Source organism: Rhamphochromis sp. 'chilingali' (assembly GCF_963969265.1).
Source record: "Rhamphochromis sp. 'chilingali' genome assembly, chromosome: 9".
NCBI classification, from domain to species: domain Eukaryota; kingdom Metazoa; phylum Chordata; class Actinopteri; order Cichliformes; family Cichlidae; genus Rhamphochromis; species Rhamphochromis sp. 'chilingali'.
Genome location: NC_137936.1, coordinates 14,918,530 through 14,938,425, shown reverse-complemented (window position 1 = coordinate 14,938,425; position 19,896 = coordinate 14,918,530). Strand labels below are relative to the sequence as shown.

Sequence of the window (19,896 nt, the reverse complement as noted above, 5' to 3'; positions counted from 1 at the left end):
CCTGGATAGTATGGATGGTACTATTGGCATTATGAGAGAATTGTGGGGTTTGGGGGATTTGTTTTTTTTCCCTCCACATCTTTAATACCATCCAACCACTTCTAAGTGAGAAGCTGCTCAGAATGGGTGTCACCACTTCTACTGTTCTGTCAGAGTGGCTTCAGTTTGCACAGCTGGTGTGGTGGTTTGTAATACTCAGGCATCACAGGGGACAGTCCTGTCTCCATTCCTGTTTACTTTGTTCACCGCAGGTTTCTAGTACAACAGTGAAACATGCCACATGCAGAAGCTTTCTGACACTGCAGTAGTTGGAAATCACCTCCTCCTTCTCAATGTTAGCAAGACAAAAGAAATGGTGTTTGACTTCCGGAGGGAAAAAAAATTGTAATTAGGCCCATTAACATCATGGGTGGAGAGTTAATTCACATCATTGGCCAGAATCTGGAGGGCATTTGAGTCATCAGCTCTCCTCCACACTACAGAGGCAGCACAGCTCCTTCTCCCTCAGACTTATTCAACCCCTTCATATGCGCCTTTTCAGGCAATCATTCCTACCGTTCTCAGTGAAACTGTACAATAACTCTTCTTGACAGGTGAACATGTTTGTCAGGCACAAGATACTGCACACATATTTCTGCATTATACCTTCTTGAAGGTGTTTCTTGAGTTTAAAATATCCATATTATTTATTAATGCAATTTATACTGCTCCATTACACTCTTTAAAAAAAAAAAAAAAAAAACCTTCTTTAAATTAACCTCATTTTTATTTCACTTTTTTATTTGTGTTGTTTTTTTGTTTTGTTTTTATCACTGTTGGGTGTGTATATAGTGCAAACTTTCTATCTCACAATATAAGACCCTCACTATGCGGCAGTGGCACTTTTACTATGTTGTGTATTTATTATAGATTGTGCTTTTATTGTAATTTTTTATCCTGCTGCTGTAACACAATAATTTCTCTGTTGGGATAAAGAAAATCTTTTTTATCTGGACTGTCTACATTAAAAAAACATCTGCAGTCATAAACGATTAAAAACAAGAAAGACTCTCCACGTAAATGCATCGTCTGCCATTATGAACACTGTAGACTTGAAATTCTCCATCTGTCTCTTTGTTAGGGCTCCTTGATAGCTTGTGAGTTCTTGCTACAGAATGGGGCCGATGTGAACCAGAGGGACATGAGAGGCAGAGGCCCACTGCACCATGCAACCGACCTGGGGCACACTGGGTAAGAGAGACATGGAAGTAATAAGCTGTGTCTGATAATCATTGTGTTCTAGCCTGTGTATAATGTCATGAAATGTGGAAATTATTAGGTAAAAGCTACTTTCAGCTGCTCCCTTCCCACAAAGTGGTTACCACAGCAGGTGGCTCCCTGTGTTTGAGTTTTGCGCCAGACGTAGTCCCAAAGGGGATTTATGTCTCCAGCTAGAATTGAACCACCTTTTCTCTTGCCAGGCGAATGTGTAAACCATTGTTGGTACACCTAATATTAATGTACCAACAGCAGTGAATACCTTTTGTTTTGAATGTTAAGGAATGCATGAAGTAATCTTTCCCTATAACAAAACTGCCTAACCAGTTTTGATAATCATATTATTCTTTGACACTCTGTTGTTTTAACCAGGAAAAACTACAGGAAGTGTCACTGTTAAAAAAAAAAAAACGCACACAAAAGTCTTCCTCTGGTATGCAGTATAATCCCACGTGATACTTGCCATCACGAGTAACTCATTGCTTTAAAGTATTTGAAGTATTCACATTTGAAACTGCTTAAACTGGAGCTATACGTTCAGACTAAAGTATGGAGCACAGAGATAAACTAAAAGGCATCAGTGAATACCACATCAGTAAGTCATCATGTGTGCATTCCACAAAATCTGCCATGTCACTATTGCTATTGTGGACCATATTTTATTTTTTGACTCTGCTAGGGTGGCATTAAAAACAATCCTTCTTTATTGTACTGCCTGAAACAAGCTGTTATAGCTTCTCTTCTTTTAAGCCAAGCTTCTTGTCATTGGTTACCCTTAATAAACAGATGTTTTGAACAGCAAATAGGTGGAGATATTCCTAACATGATGTGCTTGACATGATCATAATGGGGATATCCACTTTATGATACCATTCAGAGCCTTTGGTGATGTCTTATATAAGAATCAGACAGGAAACGAGGGAATGGGGCGCAGCAAATGCCCACAAGTGAGACTGGGACCCAGGCTGCTACACTTTAGCCTTATAGCATGTGGTCAACCAGTGAGCAAAACTGGGACCCTGTAGGGTAAAGAAATTTTTTTTGTCTTCCCATCTTTGTTTGTACAGCCAGGTGTGTCTGTTCCTGAAAAGAGGAGCATCACAAACAGAGGTGGATGAACAGGGCCATGATCCTTTAAGCATCGCTGTCCAGGCTGCCAATGCAGACATCGTCACCCTGTAAGACACTCTGTGTAATAGTAGCTGATCTGGAAGAACATGTATTACTTCATGGTTTTGCTGAACAAGCAACTAACCTGGCAAAACTTTAACAATTTAAATGCAGTCAGCTGAATTTTTTCTCTCTGTGGACCATATGTTTGTCTTTTGTGGTATTGATCCATGCTTTAATCCATGTGACTAAAAGAATTACTTGCACCAGATTGTTATTCCACCTGTAAGCACTGCGGATAAACAGTTAAAAAATAGTTTAAATCTTTATAATGTTATTATGAAAGCTTGTGTATCCATCATTGGTGGCAAAGTCATAACAGTTCTTTTCTTACCTTCCTCCCTCCTCTCACCCTTACCTTATTTTCTCACCTTCTATCATCTCCCTTTGTCCTGCCTCGCTCCTTCCCACTCCTGTCCTCCAGGTTGCGTCTAGCTCGGATGAATGAAGAGATGCGAGAGGCAGAGGCGGCTCCGCTGGGTCAACCAGGTCAATACCCCACAAGCAGTCCCACTGAGCAGCAGTATAGGAAGTGCATCCAGGAATTCATCTGTCTCAACATAGACGAATGCTAGTGGTCACTTCTGTACCGTGGAGCAAAGCCTGTGCTCTATTTATAAATCTTCCTCCTGACTGAGAAAATAACATATTCATGTAAAAGCTGCCCCTACACCCTGATCACAAGTCTGTTACTTCCCCTAGATCTAAGCCTGCAGGCAACTTCTGATAAGCTGGGTGTCTGAATACAGAGTGACTATTGGATGCTTCGAGTCATAGGGAGCATCCCCGTGATGGACCTTTCTAACTCTACTGACTATCCAGTCACCTTCACCATCTTCCTGCTTCGCCACTATGTTTCTGCTTACCATTACTTGGCACTACCAATCCTAGCTACACAACACAGCCAGTAAAATGACATCAGCTTTCTTGGTGTTTCTCTAACAGGGTTATGCTCTAACTTCATTACATGGTGTGACCTCCTGTATGAGGGTGTGGGTGTTTTTATTTTTGTTGCCTAACAGCTCTTACCTCAGAAGAATCTCGCTGCATTAATCCTGTACACTTTATATCTATCCAGACCATCTGTGTGACATCCAATGTACCCATCTCTCCTTCATCAGAGATGTAAATATGCATATTTAGAAGTTTAGAAACTGTGTACTGTGGCATGAGGTAAAACAATATGGTATTTGTTCCAGTAACTTAAAAGAAAAAGAGTAACTGACAAGCTGCAGTAGAGGTGGGCAGGATAGTTTTACTGTGTATAAAAAGGGGGGTCGGGAAGGAAGAAGTGAAACTGTGACAAAAATGTTGAAGGGCTTGTGGGGAAGAGACCCTCGCCTGCTTTGTAAGATACTTTGTGTCGTCATGAGTGAGTGAGTGAACAGGAGAGTGCATGTGTTAAAGAATACTGAGAGACAGTTAAATAATATGTAAAGGAAAAAAAAGACTCTGCACTTTTCCCATATACAGAATTATCATTTAGCTTTTACATTGTTCTTGTCTAGTCAAGTTGTTGTCGATTTATTGTCTATTTTAATGATGTCTTTTTTATTTATCTTTCCAGAGGACCAGTGCAATGCATTATTGAATGCAGTTTTATATCAGCATTTCTGTTAATGATTGTCATTTCAATCTAAAATCCTTATTCAGAATTTATGATGGAGGTCTTTAGATATATTTTACATTAACAGCAGTCAGAAAACTTTCAAATGGCCTTAGATTACAGAGTACTTTTGTCTTGGCAGTAAAACGTGCCACTTCTCATTAGGTTATGCAAACACATCAATGGAACTTCTGATTTCTCTGAGGAAATTCTGAATTGACAGTGACTCATTATTTGAGCAATAACTGCCAATAGTTCAGAGCAGTGAGAACATGCAGAAATGTAAAATTGCATCATGTTATTCACTTCCATTTATAGAACATAAAACTAAAAAGCTCTTCAGCTTCCTGGCAATGGTAATATTACAGGAAAGTATTCGTGTTATGTTGAAATTATGGAGTATATTTAATCTTTTAAAAACTCGTGTCGTGACAGGACTAGCATATCTACGTCAATGCTAAGAATATCCTCTGTATGCTTTGCTAGATTTTTGGGAAGTTTGACCTTTGCATCTTGAGCATGATGAATATTTTTTCTATAATTTGATCACTTTGTGCAGTGCAGTCCTGTCAAAAAAAGCATGTACCGATATGACCTCTCTGGTGTCAGAAGTTTCTTCCTTTTTCCACCTCTGTGCCATTGTTTCATCCACACACGAATCTGTGGTGACTTTTCTTCTTTTCATTTCTTTCATTTTTTTATACTGTGCTTTTATTTTCCTCTGCCAAAGACTTTTTTTTTTTTTTTTAAGGGAAAGTGTCTGACACTGTTGTATAACATCATGTTAAAAAAAGGAAAAAAAGAAGAATTGTTTTGGGTATATACAGGATACTCTTACCATCCTTTCTGAGTTGTGAGAGTGGTAGAAACACTGTTGGTGCTCACATGTTCAGAAGATGTGACTTACCTGATAGATACAATAGTTCAATGTACTGCAAGTAGAACCAGTCTCGGGGGGTGATGTGAAGCTACTGTGACCAAACTGTTAAGAGCTGTCGCCCTCGCGGAAGTATTAAATGTTGTGTCCATTTGTGTGTAGTATTGGCTTAAGAGTGGTTAAAGGCGCAAACATGCTGTATATAGTACACTTGCATATTTTAACTTAATGCTAACTTCCTGCCTCTCGGCATTCGGTCACAGATTCTGTTTAATGTTTGTTTTTTCATTGTCTTTGAAAAACAGCCGGTCGGGTAGAACTGTGACACGGTTCTGAATTACTTGCGGGGGTTCTTCTGTTTACTGGCATTTGGATATCTTTGGAATACTCCCTTCCATGTCTTTAGAAGCACTAAGGGGAAAAACAAAATACATACAATAAAACTGAGAAACTGAAATGGATCTGTTAACCCAGCTGCCTGCTTCTTATTCTCATTGCTGTTCCCTCTCTCATCTTTTCTGTCTAACATTCTCCCAGCATTCTTTTTCCAGATGATAGCTGCTCTAATTATTGAATAATAATAAATACGGCAGTGGTTGTAATCCATAGATATAGCCAGATGCTGGGAGAGTGCTATTTTACAGAATACTCTGGTGTGTCTTTGGTGATTCACAAACTTTTGGTAGCACTTGGCTTATTCAAAGCAATAAACCAATTAGTCTCATGTTGTGAAATATCACTGAGGTGTACACAGACTCTACTATTTAAGAATAACTTAAGCATTCAGAGTCTTATGGGTATTAAAACAGTGCTTCATCTGCTTGCCCGCAGCAGCAACACCGTGCCTTGAATAATTCAGTGTCTCCAGTGTGTAAAACATGTATGTGCTCTCACAAGCATATGTCACACCATCCCTGAATAAAATGTCCTCTCTAATTCCTTTAATTTAACACTAAAGACAAATGACACATGTCCACTTGAGGAAATAACCACTGACTGACATATCATTGCTTCTGTTACCACAGGACGTACCCCGAGCAGCAGGAGAGTAAAACCTAAGGATGTTCGGGATAGAGTGAGTGAAGCATCCTGGGCTGTCTTGCTGTGGCACACTAGCGTGATACTATGATTTTTCCTGCTCTGGTGGTTGCGCTTTAACTTGAGGTTCTTGCTCTGTGGCCCTCCCCCCTCCTATTTTTATGGATAAGCTTGGAAAACATTTGCTGTGATAATGCTGCCAGTCTTTTCCCTTTCTTATAAATGAGGCACAGGAACATTGCCTTAAGGAGGATGTGCCAAGATGGCTACAATACAGTATTTATACAGTTAAACTGTAATTTTGACTGAATTCAATGAGAGTTGGTAAGTTAAAAAAAAAATGAATGAACAGGATGCTCACCACTACTTCCCTTTAAATTCCACACTTGCTATTAAGTATCCAGGAATCCCATTTAAGAGGAAATAAGGTTTTTTACTTGTACGCCCCATGAGGCTTAGGAGCAACGCAAAAATATGAGGCTGCGGGCACTTTTCTCTTTCGTGGGTATGCAAAGCAAACATTGATCTGATCTTTCTTCCTTATAATCTTGCTTATATACAGTACTGTACAAAAGGCTTGAGTCACCAATTGTTTCTTAATTTGCTTCTAATAAGCCAGACTTTTGTTATTTTAAAAAATGTGGTCAATAGTTCAAAGTTTATCAGCTGCTTTTTCACTGAACTTTACTCCAGTCTTTGTGCCTCACAATTTCCATTCATTCAAGTATAAAAATGCTTCTGACTTCAGGGATGTGCCAGGCTCGTCTTAACAAACAACTTGCCAAACAACTGGTTTTAAATGTTATTTTTAGTCACCGTGTTTCTGATAAATGGTCAACAGCATTTGTTGTAGATAAAACATTATTTTTGTACCAATGAGTTGATTCCTAAATATTAGCTGAAAACTTAACATATGTCCACGTGGCTTTCAGCATGCGCTTAAAATGTTGAGGAAAGGGGACAAGAAAGGATTTGAAAAAAACAGATGAACAGGATCTGAAAGTCATGTGCTTAAGAAACAGGTTAGAAATACAGCATAGACCTGGCACAGGCTCTGAGATATGCACCTGACCCTTCATTTGATCCCTCTACTGTTGACTGAAGCCTCACAGAAATTGTCTCAGTGCAAGGGTAGCTAGATTCTTAGGAAAGGGAAACGGCTAAAGAAGAATGACATACGCCAAATATACAAGAATTGGACTAAAAATCAGTGGCGACATTTTTGAAGGAGTAATGAATTCAAATTTTATATTTTTAGTTGGTGTCAGTGAGTGTCTACAGCATTGTCATGGTTGGATTTTGACCCACCATATAATGATGACAGCTTCATTTTTAATGATTACAATGATCCCGACCACACTTCCAAAGCATTGTTAGATAGAAAAACTCACAATGAAACAGTATCAGGCATAGATTCGTGTTACCAAAAGAAAAAGAAATGAGTGGTGTCTCAAGAGTTTTTTCACAGTAGTGTATCGCATATTCTAAAAGAAGGTTGGTAATTCTCCATGGTGCCCTGCAGTGGGACAAATCCTTGACTTCAGTGTCCACTGTTTCAGGTGACATCTCCTGCACTGATGTCTTTCGCGAGTTTTCTCTCCTCGCGTCTCTCCAGCCTGAAAAGTTGAGAAGAAGGAGCTTACAGTTCAGCAGCTGTAAGAAGCCAAAGTGATCACTGCTGACCCCTCACTTCATCCGACCTCTCTTCAGTCACTTTGGAATCAGGCAGGAGACTGCTGCGTTCGATTAGAAGACACGTTGGTCCGCCGAAGTGAATGCTCTGGGAATGAAAAAAGAAAAGTCAAATTCCAGTAGGCACAAGTTAAAACTACAGCAGACTTGTAATAGTTGTAATATTCTCTCGTAAATAAACTTGGTCAAAGACAAACAGTTCTATTGCACTGATGTTTTAGCTGACTTACTCCAGTTTTGATAATGTTAGTCATCCAGCAGAGCTGACATTAACATTTGATGACCTTTAGACATATAACAACAAAACAATTCTCAACCTGTCCAACTAATATTGCATAGGGCCCCATTACAAAGTAAACTCAACCTTGGACCTGTCTGAGCATGAACAATGGGACCTGGAGCTTGAGTTGGATAGGACATCATGTAGATGCATTATCAGATTTGGAATCTGGGGAGCCTGGAGGTTCGATCACTGTTCCTATTTCGGTTAACGGGAAGTACAATTTCTTTATGTGCAACAGTTTTTGGACAGATGGTCATATGTGCAAGGAATGTCCTCATGACTCTCAGGACCCGAGTTCTCCCCGGAGAACAGTGCAATGTAAGAGGTGATGATTGTTATTTACTGTAATTTTGAAAAAAAAAAAAAAAAAATCTCAGGAAGCAGTTGAGCTTCCCAAACTGTGGGTCTCACACCCACACCAACAAAAAAAAAAAAAAAAAAAAAAAAAACACAGATAAAATAATCCGGGTTTGACTGTGTTTGCTAATGCTTATGCAAATATTTCCACGGGCTTAATGACGCTCTCTATGATGAGTAAATGAAACTTGACCTTTAAATTAAGTGAAGTAATCCTTTAACATTTCTTCAGCATTTGTGATGAAATTTCTGATAAAATGATTTTAAGTGTTTTGTAACTGATGGCAGAAGTCAAATAAAAAAATCTACTGAAATTATTAAAGGTCTTGTGGAATGTTTTAGCGGACTAAACAATGGTTGTTGTTTAGTCCGTGTTTTGTTGCAAATCCAAATTTAAGCACCAGCATAAAGTACCGGGAGGCCCTCTGAGCCCCTGGCATCAGACAGACCGCTGTGTAGTGTGTCAAGTGCTACTTGGCGATTGACTATAAATGTAAGTACGGATGTTATGATTAAAAGACAGTTACTGAAGGGTGACCATGTTTGTTAGACGGTACTGGACTTCCAGGAGGATCGCGATTGGGCAGCTAGCGACAGTAAAGCACTTGCTAAGTAACGTTTCGACTGCTACAGCAGCGATGAAGAAGAAAACCGGAAGTGTAATTTTTCCTCCTGCTGGCGATAGCGTAAGCTACTTTGGTGTCATCGTCTTATCGGATTGGGGTTGGCAACAGAAATAACAACCTTATTTCGTGTCCAGCCACGAATACATATTTTCGTTGGGGTTTCTGGAGAGGTATGTGTATACTGCACATCCCGTAGTTACTAATAAAAGCGAGAGATGTCGCGGTCAGCTGTCGTTATACAATATACAATACAACTGTTCCTGCTAGTAGCTGCTAACATTAGCCGGTTAGCAGTGGCCTACGTTGGCTAACGTTAGCCACTTGTTCTAAAATGCACTCAAACAGGAACCGACACCGGTTAGCATTAGCAAAGCCACCGTGCCAAGCTAGCTTTCCTGAACTGGCTTTACTGATTAAAGTGTGGTGTGATTAAAGAGTGGTCAGACACATGCAGTCATTCTGTAGCTGAAGCTTGGTCCGTAATAGTTGTTTATTATTTAATTATCAGGCTTTATGACAGGCACTGAATGTGCCAGAAATGTAACGTTAGCCGCTAAGTAGCGGATTAGCCTCAGTCACATAAGTTGCGTTAAGAAGCCTTCCTCTTTATTAGGAAGTGATAATGACATAATTCTAGCACTGTTGCGGTCCACGTACTGCTTATTACATGTCAGCGTTTGTCCCCGTGACACCAGGTCAGTTGACAGTGTTTGTTATTGTCGTAATTTTCAATTACATGGGTTGACAGGGGAAGAAAGTTTAAAGTACAATTATATCCGTTGTGTAAGTATTTGGAACACGATGCGTATTTTAACTTGAACGCAATACATACTATATTCCACTCTCTGCTAAATGCTTACTTTTTCACTTGGCGAGGCAGTGTTGTATGCATATAGCATTAAAGCACCACAGCAGTGCTGTGCATGAGTTACAAAACAAACAGTCACAGCGCCATTAGAGAACAATGAGAGATTGGATAAATTGTTTTTAAAATTCGGTGCTTTTTGTAAGATGTACTAATTGGACAACTTCATCTTTTAGGAAAACAGAGGCGAAGTAATCACTTGATATTTAAACTTCACTCTGCAGCCAGAGTTGAGCTATTTCTGCCTGTTTCTCCAGTTAGCGTTAGCATTTGCTAATAAATAAACAGAAGCCTGTACTGGTTACGTGTTGTTCAGTGTGAGATTTTACTGCCCTTCTCTGCTTTTGTTGTTGTTGTTAATTAACACACTGTTAGTCTTTTCAACCCGATTTCACTCTAGTTGAAACACATTGAACATGTTAGGAACCTTGGCCTTATTTTGGTCTTAGCATTCATAATCATACTAATAAGGCCAACACAACTGCATATGCAGCTTTCTAACAGTATAACCATATGTCAAAAAAAATTCTTATCTCAAACTGACTGGGAAATGGTCCATCCATTCATATCAACCAGGTTACTGCTGTATTTGCAAGATTATCCAAATCATCAGCTAGATAACTTCAGCTTGTTTGAAATTAATTGGCTGCCACTGCAATACAGAAATGCCTTTAAAATGCTTCTATTTGTTCCTAAAGCACTCAGTGGTTTGACCCCCAGTACATCTCGGACTCTGAGACCTCTCAGGTCATCAGGTGCAGGTCTGTAAACTGTTACCAGAATGAGATGAAAGTTTGCTGAGGGTACATTTTGTTATAATGGTTCTCTTCTTTGGAACAACCTTCCCACTGACCTGATGTCAGTTCCAACTGTGTCTACATTCAAAAACAAACTTGGAGCCTCTTTATTCTTGCAGGCATATGATTAATAACTTTGTGTTTGTGTGTGACTGTTAACGTATCTCTCTTATGTTGTTTTTATTGCCTTAAGAGATTGTAGAGCTACATAGTTTTAAAAATATTTTTATCTTTTGTGGCAAGCACATTTAACCTACGTGTAATGAAATGTACTATATAAATAATATTTGCAGTGATATGTTTAAGAGTTTATTAAATATTTAATAGTATTGATATTTAATAGGTCAGGTGACAGTGCTGGATGCAATGTTTTTTGATCTGCTCTAGTTGAAGCTGCAGTTACCTTTCACAGGCATATTAGGGTTAAAGCCTTCCGCTACCCAGAATGATTCATTCATTCAGAGTTCTTCATTCATTCAATCATTCAAATCTATGCAGTCCAGAGTTCAGATCCATAGTAAAACAGGATATGCTTTGATTTCCTAATGTAAAGGAATACATCTGGACAGTGATGTCAGTGTAAATCCAGATTTATGCAATTCACTGTTTTTGTTTTCTCACTGTTTATGTTCTCTCAATCATCAGATGAACAACAACGGGAACAAAAGAGCTCCAACTACAGCCACTCAGAGACTTAAGCAGGATTACCTCAGGATAAAGAAAGACCCCGTGCCTTACATTTGTGCAGAGCCCCTTCCCTCCAACATCCTAGAATGGTAAGTTCCTCATTAGTCAGGAAATATTGGGACTTTTTGACTCTTGAGGTCCAGCCAGGGAAGGGTGTTTAGGGCCATCGACAAAGTTTAAAACCTGTGAATATTCTGTAGAAAAATAATAAACTAAACATTTCATGTGTAAAATCAGGCTAGTGTTTTACACCAACAAAATTGAATCGTGGTTTCCAAGATGAACAGATGAAGAGAATTAAAACTGCATCCACTGCTATATACAAGTGAGTATTTAGCAGTGGATGCAGTTTTAATTCTGTTTTCAGAGCTTTAAAAAATTTACAGTGCTGTGTAAAAGTCTGGAGGCAGTCCTCATTTCTTTATATTTTGCTAAAAAAAAAGTGACATTGGTGCAGCAATTTCTGAAACATGTGCAAACTTAAATGGAAATACAGTGTACAAGGCAAAAGTTTGCACAGTTCTGAGTTGAAAGGCTGAAAGTCATTATCCTTCACTATGTCTTGAATTCTTAGGCAAGCTTTTGTGTGCTTTCTTTTTCTTTAGGAATAGTTCTCAGTGCTTCTTGAAGGACATGGTGCAAAACTACTATTTTTATGACTTTTAAATTATGTTATTGTTGTTTTTTGTGTATTTGACTTAAGAAATTGGAAGAAATTGTTCATTGTTGCAACAGGCTTCTACAGAAAGTAGTGAGTCAACTAAAGAAGGGGGAACAAAATATGTTTTTCCAACAGGCTGCTAATAAGAAAGTAATTTCTTTGAAACCATGTGTGTACACAATACTGAGTCATCCCTTTTTATACTGGAATGAATCCTAGGACAGTGTTAAGTAACTTGACAAACAAGAAAGCAAAAGTTAAAGTGAGTGGAAAAAGCAACCAATGTTCAAACATTTAAAAACACGTCTGTAGAACTATTGCGTCAAGACCACTTTGGTCACGTCAGAAAGACTGGTTCCTTGGAAAGATTTATATTTTTTAGAAGGAAAATGTATAGAAATGAGTGATGAGTAAAGACTGCACACTACTGCACCTCAATAGTGGCAAATACAGGCTTAGATTTGAATGATAATACTGTTAGCTCTATTTCTGCGGTAGAAGGAAACCCATATGAAGAGTGACACTGTACAAATTGTATATATCCCACAGACTATCCTAATGATGATCAGGTATCGTTTCCTGTAAAGCTATGAACAGGTTTTTGTTTTTGTTAATTTTGTTTATACTCATTTTCTTTCTATTGGGAGATGTCTTAAAAATCTAAACCAGTACAAAAAAGACGTATAGATATTGGAGAAAAAGTGCAATTGACCAAAAATGTTCTGAATACGTGACATTTAAATAATGAAAGAAATATGTAATTGAGCACTTTTAGCACTTAGCTAAATATTAGCCATATAATTTGATTAGCATTTCTTGAATGGATGTTTATTAAAGAAATTAATGGTTTTAAATAAAGTCATAATGAGCGCTGGAATGTGACATGGCCCTCAGTAGTGTGTTTAACTCTTAAAAGAAAAAATATATATATATATGATATTTAAAAAATATGATATTTTTATTGTAATTATTTAGACATTTGAGCGTGAGTTTAACATGATCAGTGCAGTACTGTGCAAAACTCTAAATTCACCTCTTGGTTTTTATATTTTGCTTCCAAGGAGCCAGACTTTCTTAACATTTTCAAAGTAGTCTGGAGCAGTAGTTCTCAAGACTTTCTGAACATTTTAAAATCTTTAGACACTCGTTGCTTTTTCACTTATTTTCAGTCCAGTTCTTGTTCTTTGTTTTGTTTTGTTTGTTTTCTTGTTTGCCTTTGTGTTAGACCAGCAGTCCCCAACCCCCGGGCCTCGGACCGTGAGTCGTTTGGTACTGGGCAGCGAGAGTTGAGGCTCAGGTGTGAAATGTATGGTTTTCAGGGTTTTTATCGGTTTTCAGCGTTATTTTGTTATCGTTTTTATCGTTAACTCTGTTTTCCTGGGTCTTTTCACGTGTGTTATGAATAAATCTTCTTTTTTTTGGTACCGGTACTAGTTTTATTTTGTTGTATTTATACGCGACACCTTAAAGGCCGGTCCGTGAAAATATTGTCGGGCATAAACAGGTCCGTGGCGCAAAAAAGGTTGGGGACCTCTGTGTTAGACCACTGAGTTAATGCAGCTTGCAGTTAATGTGTATTGTTGAGCCCTCCTGTGCATTTCTTCACTGTAGTTTTTGAATGGAACAGTGAGAGAATAAAAATCACCACCTGATATAAAGAGTAATAAGAGTAGCCTCAATACAAGGATTCACAAAGGTCAGCAAATTCCAGGTGGGAGACAAAACTGTTGGAATTGATGTGAGGGAAGGTGCGGAGAGGTAGAAACGTGAGGAAAAAATTAATTTGGCTCAAAAAATAAAAACAAACAAGACAACAACAAGTAAGGGAGCTAGGAGGGGGCAAAAGTCCCAGCAGTTTGTTTTTTTTGTATCTTGCATCATGTATGAAACACAGGCACACTAATTAACACGTAATTACCTTGTGGCTGCCATTGCCAGCAGCTGCCACTGTGTGCATTCGAGCATGAATGCTGGCGGCGGTGTTGGTTACTAGTGTCGGTTATGTTGAAAGGTCTACAAAGATTCATTGCAGAATAGACAACTTGGCAAAGTAGGCATTTTAAATCATATCTTAGGCGCTTTGTGACTAGCAGCCTGTCATTCATTCATATATCTATCTGTCTGTCTGTCTGTCTGTCTATCTGTCTATCTATAAATTTAGATCTTAGATCACAGGATGTGAAAGATCTAAATTTTTTTAAAAAATTGGAGGAGAAACAGAGTTTGATTCTAGCCATGCCAGCAAGTCTAGAGATGACTTGTTTAGTCAAATCTGAAATAAGTGATTAACTTTTTTTGTTCCTCTTTTTCAGGCACTATGTAGTCAGAGGTCCTGAGAAAACCCCGTATGAAGGTAAGAAATGCTAAACACTAGAAAAAAACTTGTGTAATGTGTGAGTTTAGATGAGTTAATAACTGATAACATCACCGGAATGATCAGGTGAGTCTTTCTCAGGTTAGCTTCATACAGGTATGACTAATCCTTTGGGGGTCTTTTGCTTTTGATATATCACAGTGTTGTATAACATATATTTATATATGTCATGTCTAATTTATAGGTGGATATTACCATGGAAAACTTATATTTCCCAGAGAATTCCCCTTTAAACCACCAAGTATCTACATGATAACGCCAAACGGGAGATTTAAGTGCAACACAAGGTAGGACTGTAGCTTCTTATTGCGCAGTTAATTTAAGCGTTAAAGCTTTGAAAATGATTTAGGCTGCGTTTTTAGAACTTGGTCATAAATGTTCCCGTTTCTCCACAGGTTATGTTTGTCCATCACAGACTTCCACCCGGATACGTGGAACCCAGCCTGGTCCGTCTCGACAATCCTCACGGGTTTGCTCAGCTTCATGGTGGAAAAAGGACCCACTCTTGGCAGCATTGAGACCTCTGATTACACAGTAATTAAAACAGACTATCCTATTTGCAACATAATGACATAAATGACCTGTTATGTCTCAGGTATTTCATGTCTTCTTTCTTTTCTTTTTTTTTCTAGAAAAGACAGCTATCAGCCCAAAGCCTGGCTTTCAACCTCAAAGACAAAGTATTCTGTGAGCTGTTTCCTGATGTAGTTGACGTAAGTATGAGGGCCTTTTTTGGGGGGGGGGTTTGGGGAGGGGGGACGTTCATCAGGGACTGATTCCATCCTAACCTTCTCCTCCTCCTTTCTGCCAGGAGATGAAGCAGAAGCAGAAGGCCCAGGAGGAGCTTAACGCCCGTACACAGCCTCTCCCCTTACCTGATGTGGTGCCTGATGGAGACCCCCAGCAAGCCCACTATGGCCTCCCAGCCCTCAACGGTGGTCCTGCCCCACTAGGGGGTGCCAACCCCGCCCCTGGCCAGCAGCAGGCCAATCGTAACCATGGACTACTAGGTGGGGCTCTAGCCAACCTCTTTGTGATTGTAGGCTTTGCAGCGTTTGCCTACACAGTGAAGTACGTGCTGAGGAGCATAGCGCAGGAGTGAGAGGAGCCGGTGTTTTAGGGCAGTGCTCCCCTCCCCCTGCAGGTGAGCCAACTAGTGGACTCGATATTCTACAAACACACTACGTGGGGTGGGGAGGGATGTTCATTCCCGATCAAACCCCTCCACAACCACAACCTCCACCACCACCACTACTACCACTACCAACATGGACTTTGGAAGAAAAAAACTCAAAGCCCACCTAGCCAGGAAGGACTGAGGGGAGGAGGAGGAGGTGGGGGATGGACGGGAGTGGCTGTAGAGCCGGGGCCGGGGAGACTGGAGGGGTTTATTAAAACGGTTGTGATCTACTCTGTGCTTCTGTGGTTTATATCACTTCTAGAAACAAACTTGGCTCATGGGTTGTGGGAGAGTGTAGCTCTGTGGGTCACTTTGTTGCAGACTTCACAGCAGACATATTGATTTCCTTTGTGAAAATGAACTTTGCATAACTGGAAAACTTGTTTGTTGATTCTAAATTGTTTGCCTCTGCCAATCACTTCTTTAGAAAGCATTCCCATCTGCATTGTTTCCTGCTAATTCATTAGAGGAAATAAAATCCTCAGGGGATGAAGAGATGATTTGATCCAGCTCCAAGACTTTTTTTTTTTTTTTTTTTTTAAGAGTGACGTGAAGAGACCAAATACATACAGGTCAAGTTTCATGTAATCAATTTCCTCGGAAAAACCTCAAAGTAGTAGTTATGGTTTCCACTTTCTGTGTCAGGGGTGTTACCGTACGTCTTCTACTTTATGTTTCCTATGAATGGGTTTGAATGCATTCCTGGTATACCATTCAAAGGCTGCCAGGCTACAGTGCTGGGATACATGCCAAGAATACATTAGTGTAATTTAGTAAAGGTTGGACATGATAATAAGGACTTGCAAGATGAGTCTGTGGCCAAAATAATGATGAATCCATTAATTCCCATCCAAGGAAGTATAAAAGGCAGATTCTGTGAATAGTGTAAGATCAGTAACTTTTAATAATCAGACACAATATGATAAAGAAGCGTATAGCAGCAAAACTATACGTGCACTTATATGAAAATGGGTGTTATAAAAGAAAGCTCATGCTTGTCAGTACTTGTCAGTTTATCTCACTGTCTGAGATTAAGCACCGGTGATGCGTCACTGACTAAGAGACTAGACAAAACTCCAGCCTTGATTTCTATTCATATATGAAGGCAGAGAGCATGAAGAAAACAAAAGTTGGCCTTTGATCCTGTGAAGCAGCTAAAGCTACACGGTCAGAGTTAGATGTTAGTGCAGATGGTCTCTCCAGTCAACCCATGAGCCAAGCATTGTCTGCACAAAAATAAACGGAGACAAGGACCTTTTAATTTGGCTTAGCCAATCAGTATAGCAGCAATCTACATAGGATTAAATGAGGAGACCCATGCAGAGAACCATTTTTTTTTTTTTTTTGTTTCTGTATATTCCTTTTATTTCTTTCTTTTTTTTTTTCTTTTTTTTTTAAATCATTTTTTCTCTTTGTGTTTTTGTTCTCTTTTATTTATAGAAATGTCCAGCTTGTCTGTCGTGGCTCTAAGGAAAACACCCAGTGATTTTTCTTAGGGCTGTGCAGTCAAACACGCGGTCGTGTTAGTGGTGCTGGCTCACGCAATTGCTGATGATTTACTGTTGTGCATTGCATTTAGTAAAAGCTGGTTCTACTGTACTGCATCTAATCCTTCCACAGGAAGAAAACTCCAAAAGCAGAAGATTCTCTTGTTCGTTGCTCTTTTCTCGGCGCCATCTCAAAATCAGACCAACATGATGATTATGATGAGAGTGCGTTTGTGTGATTATACAGCAAATGCCCAAATTACCATGCTTCAATTAATCTTGTGTGGCATTGTCTCTGTTTTCATAGTAAAATGCAAATAAATTACCCTGCTCAGTGGGGCATTTAATAATAATATCTCCATTTGCTTAATGATGACGCAGTGGTTCAGTGGTCAGCGCCTCACAGCCAGAAGCTTCTGGGTTTTTGCAACTTCCTGGTGTCTTTCTGTGGGACGTGCCTGTTGTGTTTTCCCCTGAGTGGTTCGGTTTTTCTGCCAGCATAAACAAACACATGCATGTCAGGTTTTCTTTTCTTTTTTTTAAATTGGAAGTAAATGCTTATGAAGACCTCAAAGTTTGTAGAGTGAAAAATGTGACTTCCATGTAAAGTTTTTTGAGGGTTTAGACTAAAAATAATACATAGGTGGAAGTCCATTCTCTGACAACATCACATGCTGTTTTTATCTGCTGCACAGATAAAATCAGCTTAACAGTTCAACAAAACTCAAGTTTATTTTCTCTTTAAAAAAAGAAGTCAAATTTAGGTCCTCGTAAAGTTTTAATAGTCAACAAATGGTTAATAAAACAACTATGAAAGATACGTGGACTTGCATGCCCGCACACCCTTTCTATAGAGTGAAGTTCCACAGAATATTATTTACCTGAGGGCAAGACTTCCTTGGAAATGACACGGCCTCGTGATCAGGGAGGGCTTTAAAAAGCGTTCAACCAGTCAAACTGGCACAATACACCTCTTCTACACTCAGAGACGCAACGCTCAGCAGCAAACAAGCAAGTAAGTATTTCAAATGATTCTTAGATGATTTTGTTACTGAGCACCTGTTAAAGAAAAGCTGAATTTCTTCACGTTTCAGTTTTACATTTGTGAATATTTTATATTGTGTCTATTTTTCCCCTCCACTCACCTATTTTGTGTTTTTTCTGTATCGCAGAAAAAGCAGCCTTCCACGCATTGCTTATTCTGCATATCTGATACGAGCATGGTCACCGCCGAGGAGCTCGAGTGCTGCGTGTGCTGCTACGAGTATTCACGCAGCAACAGGATACCGCGGGTCCTCCACTGCAACCACACCTTCTGCGCCCCTTGTCTGGAGAGAATGTCCAAGCTGGAGGGTGCCATCTACACCGTCTCCTGCCCTCTCTGTCGTTGGATTACCTGCACCAGAGCCAGCTTGACTTTGCCAGGGGCTCTGTGGGTCAACACAGAAATCTGGGACCAGATTTCCACGGAGCAAAATCAGAATGAGAACCATTCAATGGAGGATTTAAAAGACCCAAAGTCGCTACTCATCGAGCACTCACTGTAAGTATAAGCTTCAGAACTGCGGTCCAGTTCCTCTGGGGTTTTTTTTTTTTTTTTTTTTGAGAGAAGTTGTAGTCTGTATCTTACCTAGAGATCTCAATAAATAAAATTTCTCCTCTTTCCTTTTAGACCCGTTTCACAGCATTCACGTTTGAAGTCCACACTCTTGAGGGTTTTCAGCTGCATGCCTCTGCAGAGCAGACACTAAGTGATTAACAGCAGGATTTGTACCTCTTACATGTTGTTTAATCGTAGACTGAAGTGTGCAAGACCGTAAAGTTTGCATGATCTGAGCTCCACGTAATGGACCTGCACACAGGGCTTCAGTGAGAGTTTGCGTCTTGTGAAGAGTGAAGGCCTGAAAGTCTTCCGTGCGGCTTGACTTTGTGTGAACTTGACTGTGATTTGGAAGGCACTGAATCTGCCTCCATTTAAAGTTGTGACTGTGAACCTTTTTGTTGTTTTATATCAGCAACAGCAAATGTACTAATGAAAAAATAAATCAGATCAGCACTGTTTATCTGAACAACGAAGATGATTTAAAGCATGATTTTTATAATATGATTTATTTTATAATGAAACTTTTTTGTCACTTTACCTGTTTTATACATTTTTAAGAAAACAGTGTCATTTTTGTTAATTTTTTTCTATTATAAGAATCACAAAAATGAAGGGTTTTAACTAAATACAGTGAAATGCAAACTGTCTACTATGTATGTAAATAGCCGTCTGTGATACAAACATGTTAATGAACATCATCTGTGAATAAAGTGTTTGGAACTGAAGGAGCACATGTTCAGTTTTCAAATATGGGAACCGTTTAATAAATGTTCAAAAGTATCCAGCACTCATTGTTTTCTTTGAGACTCTACTGTACTCTGCTGTGTTTATTGACACCAAGAGCCAGCTATCTCTGCACATATGTTACTATGTTTCACAATCGTATAAAAACCTTAAATCATTAACCATCGTAAAAATGTATCACCCTTCTATGCTGTATTCTTTCACACATGTACAGGTCACACTGCTTGTGAGCTTCCTGTTAAAATTAAAGCTCTCATCTCCCCTATTGTCTCCGCTCATGTCAGTTCCTTACTAATAACCAGAGATGGGCAGTAATGCGTTACTTGTAACAAACGTAGCAAACCTCCGCCTACCCCTCTCCTGCTTTACAGGTAAAAATAGAGCATATAATTAAATTTTTGCTTGATGCATAAAGTTAAAAGATTAAAACTGATAAAACAAGTTTTAAAAAGAGACTTCCATTTGATTACATTTTGTATGATGGATTATTCAGAAAAAGTAGAATTGGGCTGAAAGATCTATCGCTTTATCACCTATTCAGGTTGTAAATCGTGTTTTTAAAAAGTAACTAAGTAATTAATTACTTTTGAAA

General features: G+C 39.1%; 2 protein-coding genes across 3 annotated transcripts in view; both read left to right on the top strand.

Annotated features, from left to right (window-relative positions):
- Window positions 1-5,371, top strand: part of LOC308401952 (arf-GAP with coiled-coil, ANK repeat and PH domain-containing protein 3-like) — a 54,980-nt gene extending 49,609 nt beyond the window's left edge. Inside the window, exons 22-24 of the mRNA XM_080890426.1 lie at window positions 1,121-1,230; window positions 2,325-2,435; window positions 2,852-5,371. Of these exons, the coding sequence (XP_080746552.1) occupies window positions 1,121-1,230; window positions 2,325-2,435; window positions 2,852-3,002 (372 nt within the window). The 3' untranslated portion in view covers window positions 3,003-5,371. The remainder of the gene's footprint in view (window positions 1-1,120; window positions 1,231-2,324; window positions 2,436-2,851) is intronic.
- Window positions 5,372-8,920: 3,549 nt separating this feature from the next.
- Window positions 8,921-19,475, top strand: ube2j2 (ubiquitin-conjugating enzyme E2, J2). Of its 2 annotated transcripts, XM_080891198.1 has the most exons (9): window positions 8,921-9,076; window positions 11,214-11,344; window positions 14,229-14,269; window positions 14,475-14,577; window positions 14,686-14,824; window positions 14,923-15,003; window positions 15,102-17,972; window positions 18,130-18,500; window positions 18,630-19,472. In XM_080891198.1, the coding sequence occupies exons 2-7, from the start codon at window positions 11,214-11,216 to the stop codon at window positions 15,390-15,392; spliced, it is 786 nt and encodes a 261-aa protein (XP_080747324.1). In that variant the 5' UTR covers window positions 8,921-9,076; the 3' UTR covers window positions 15,393-17,972; window positions 18,130-18,500; window positions 18,630-19,472. The 2 variants fall into 2 exon arrangements, with proteins under 2 accessions (XP_080747324.1, XP_080747323.1); XM_080891197.1 differs by having other exon boundaries at window positions 15,102-18,500; window positions 18,630-19,475.
- Window positions 19,476-19,896: the final 421 nt, after the last annotated feature.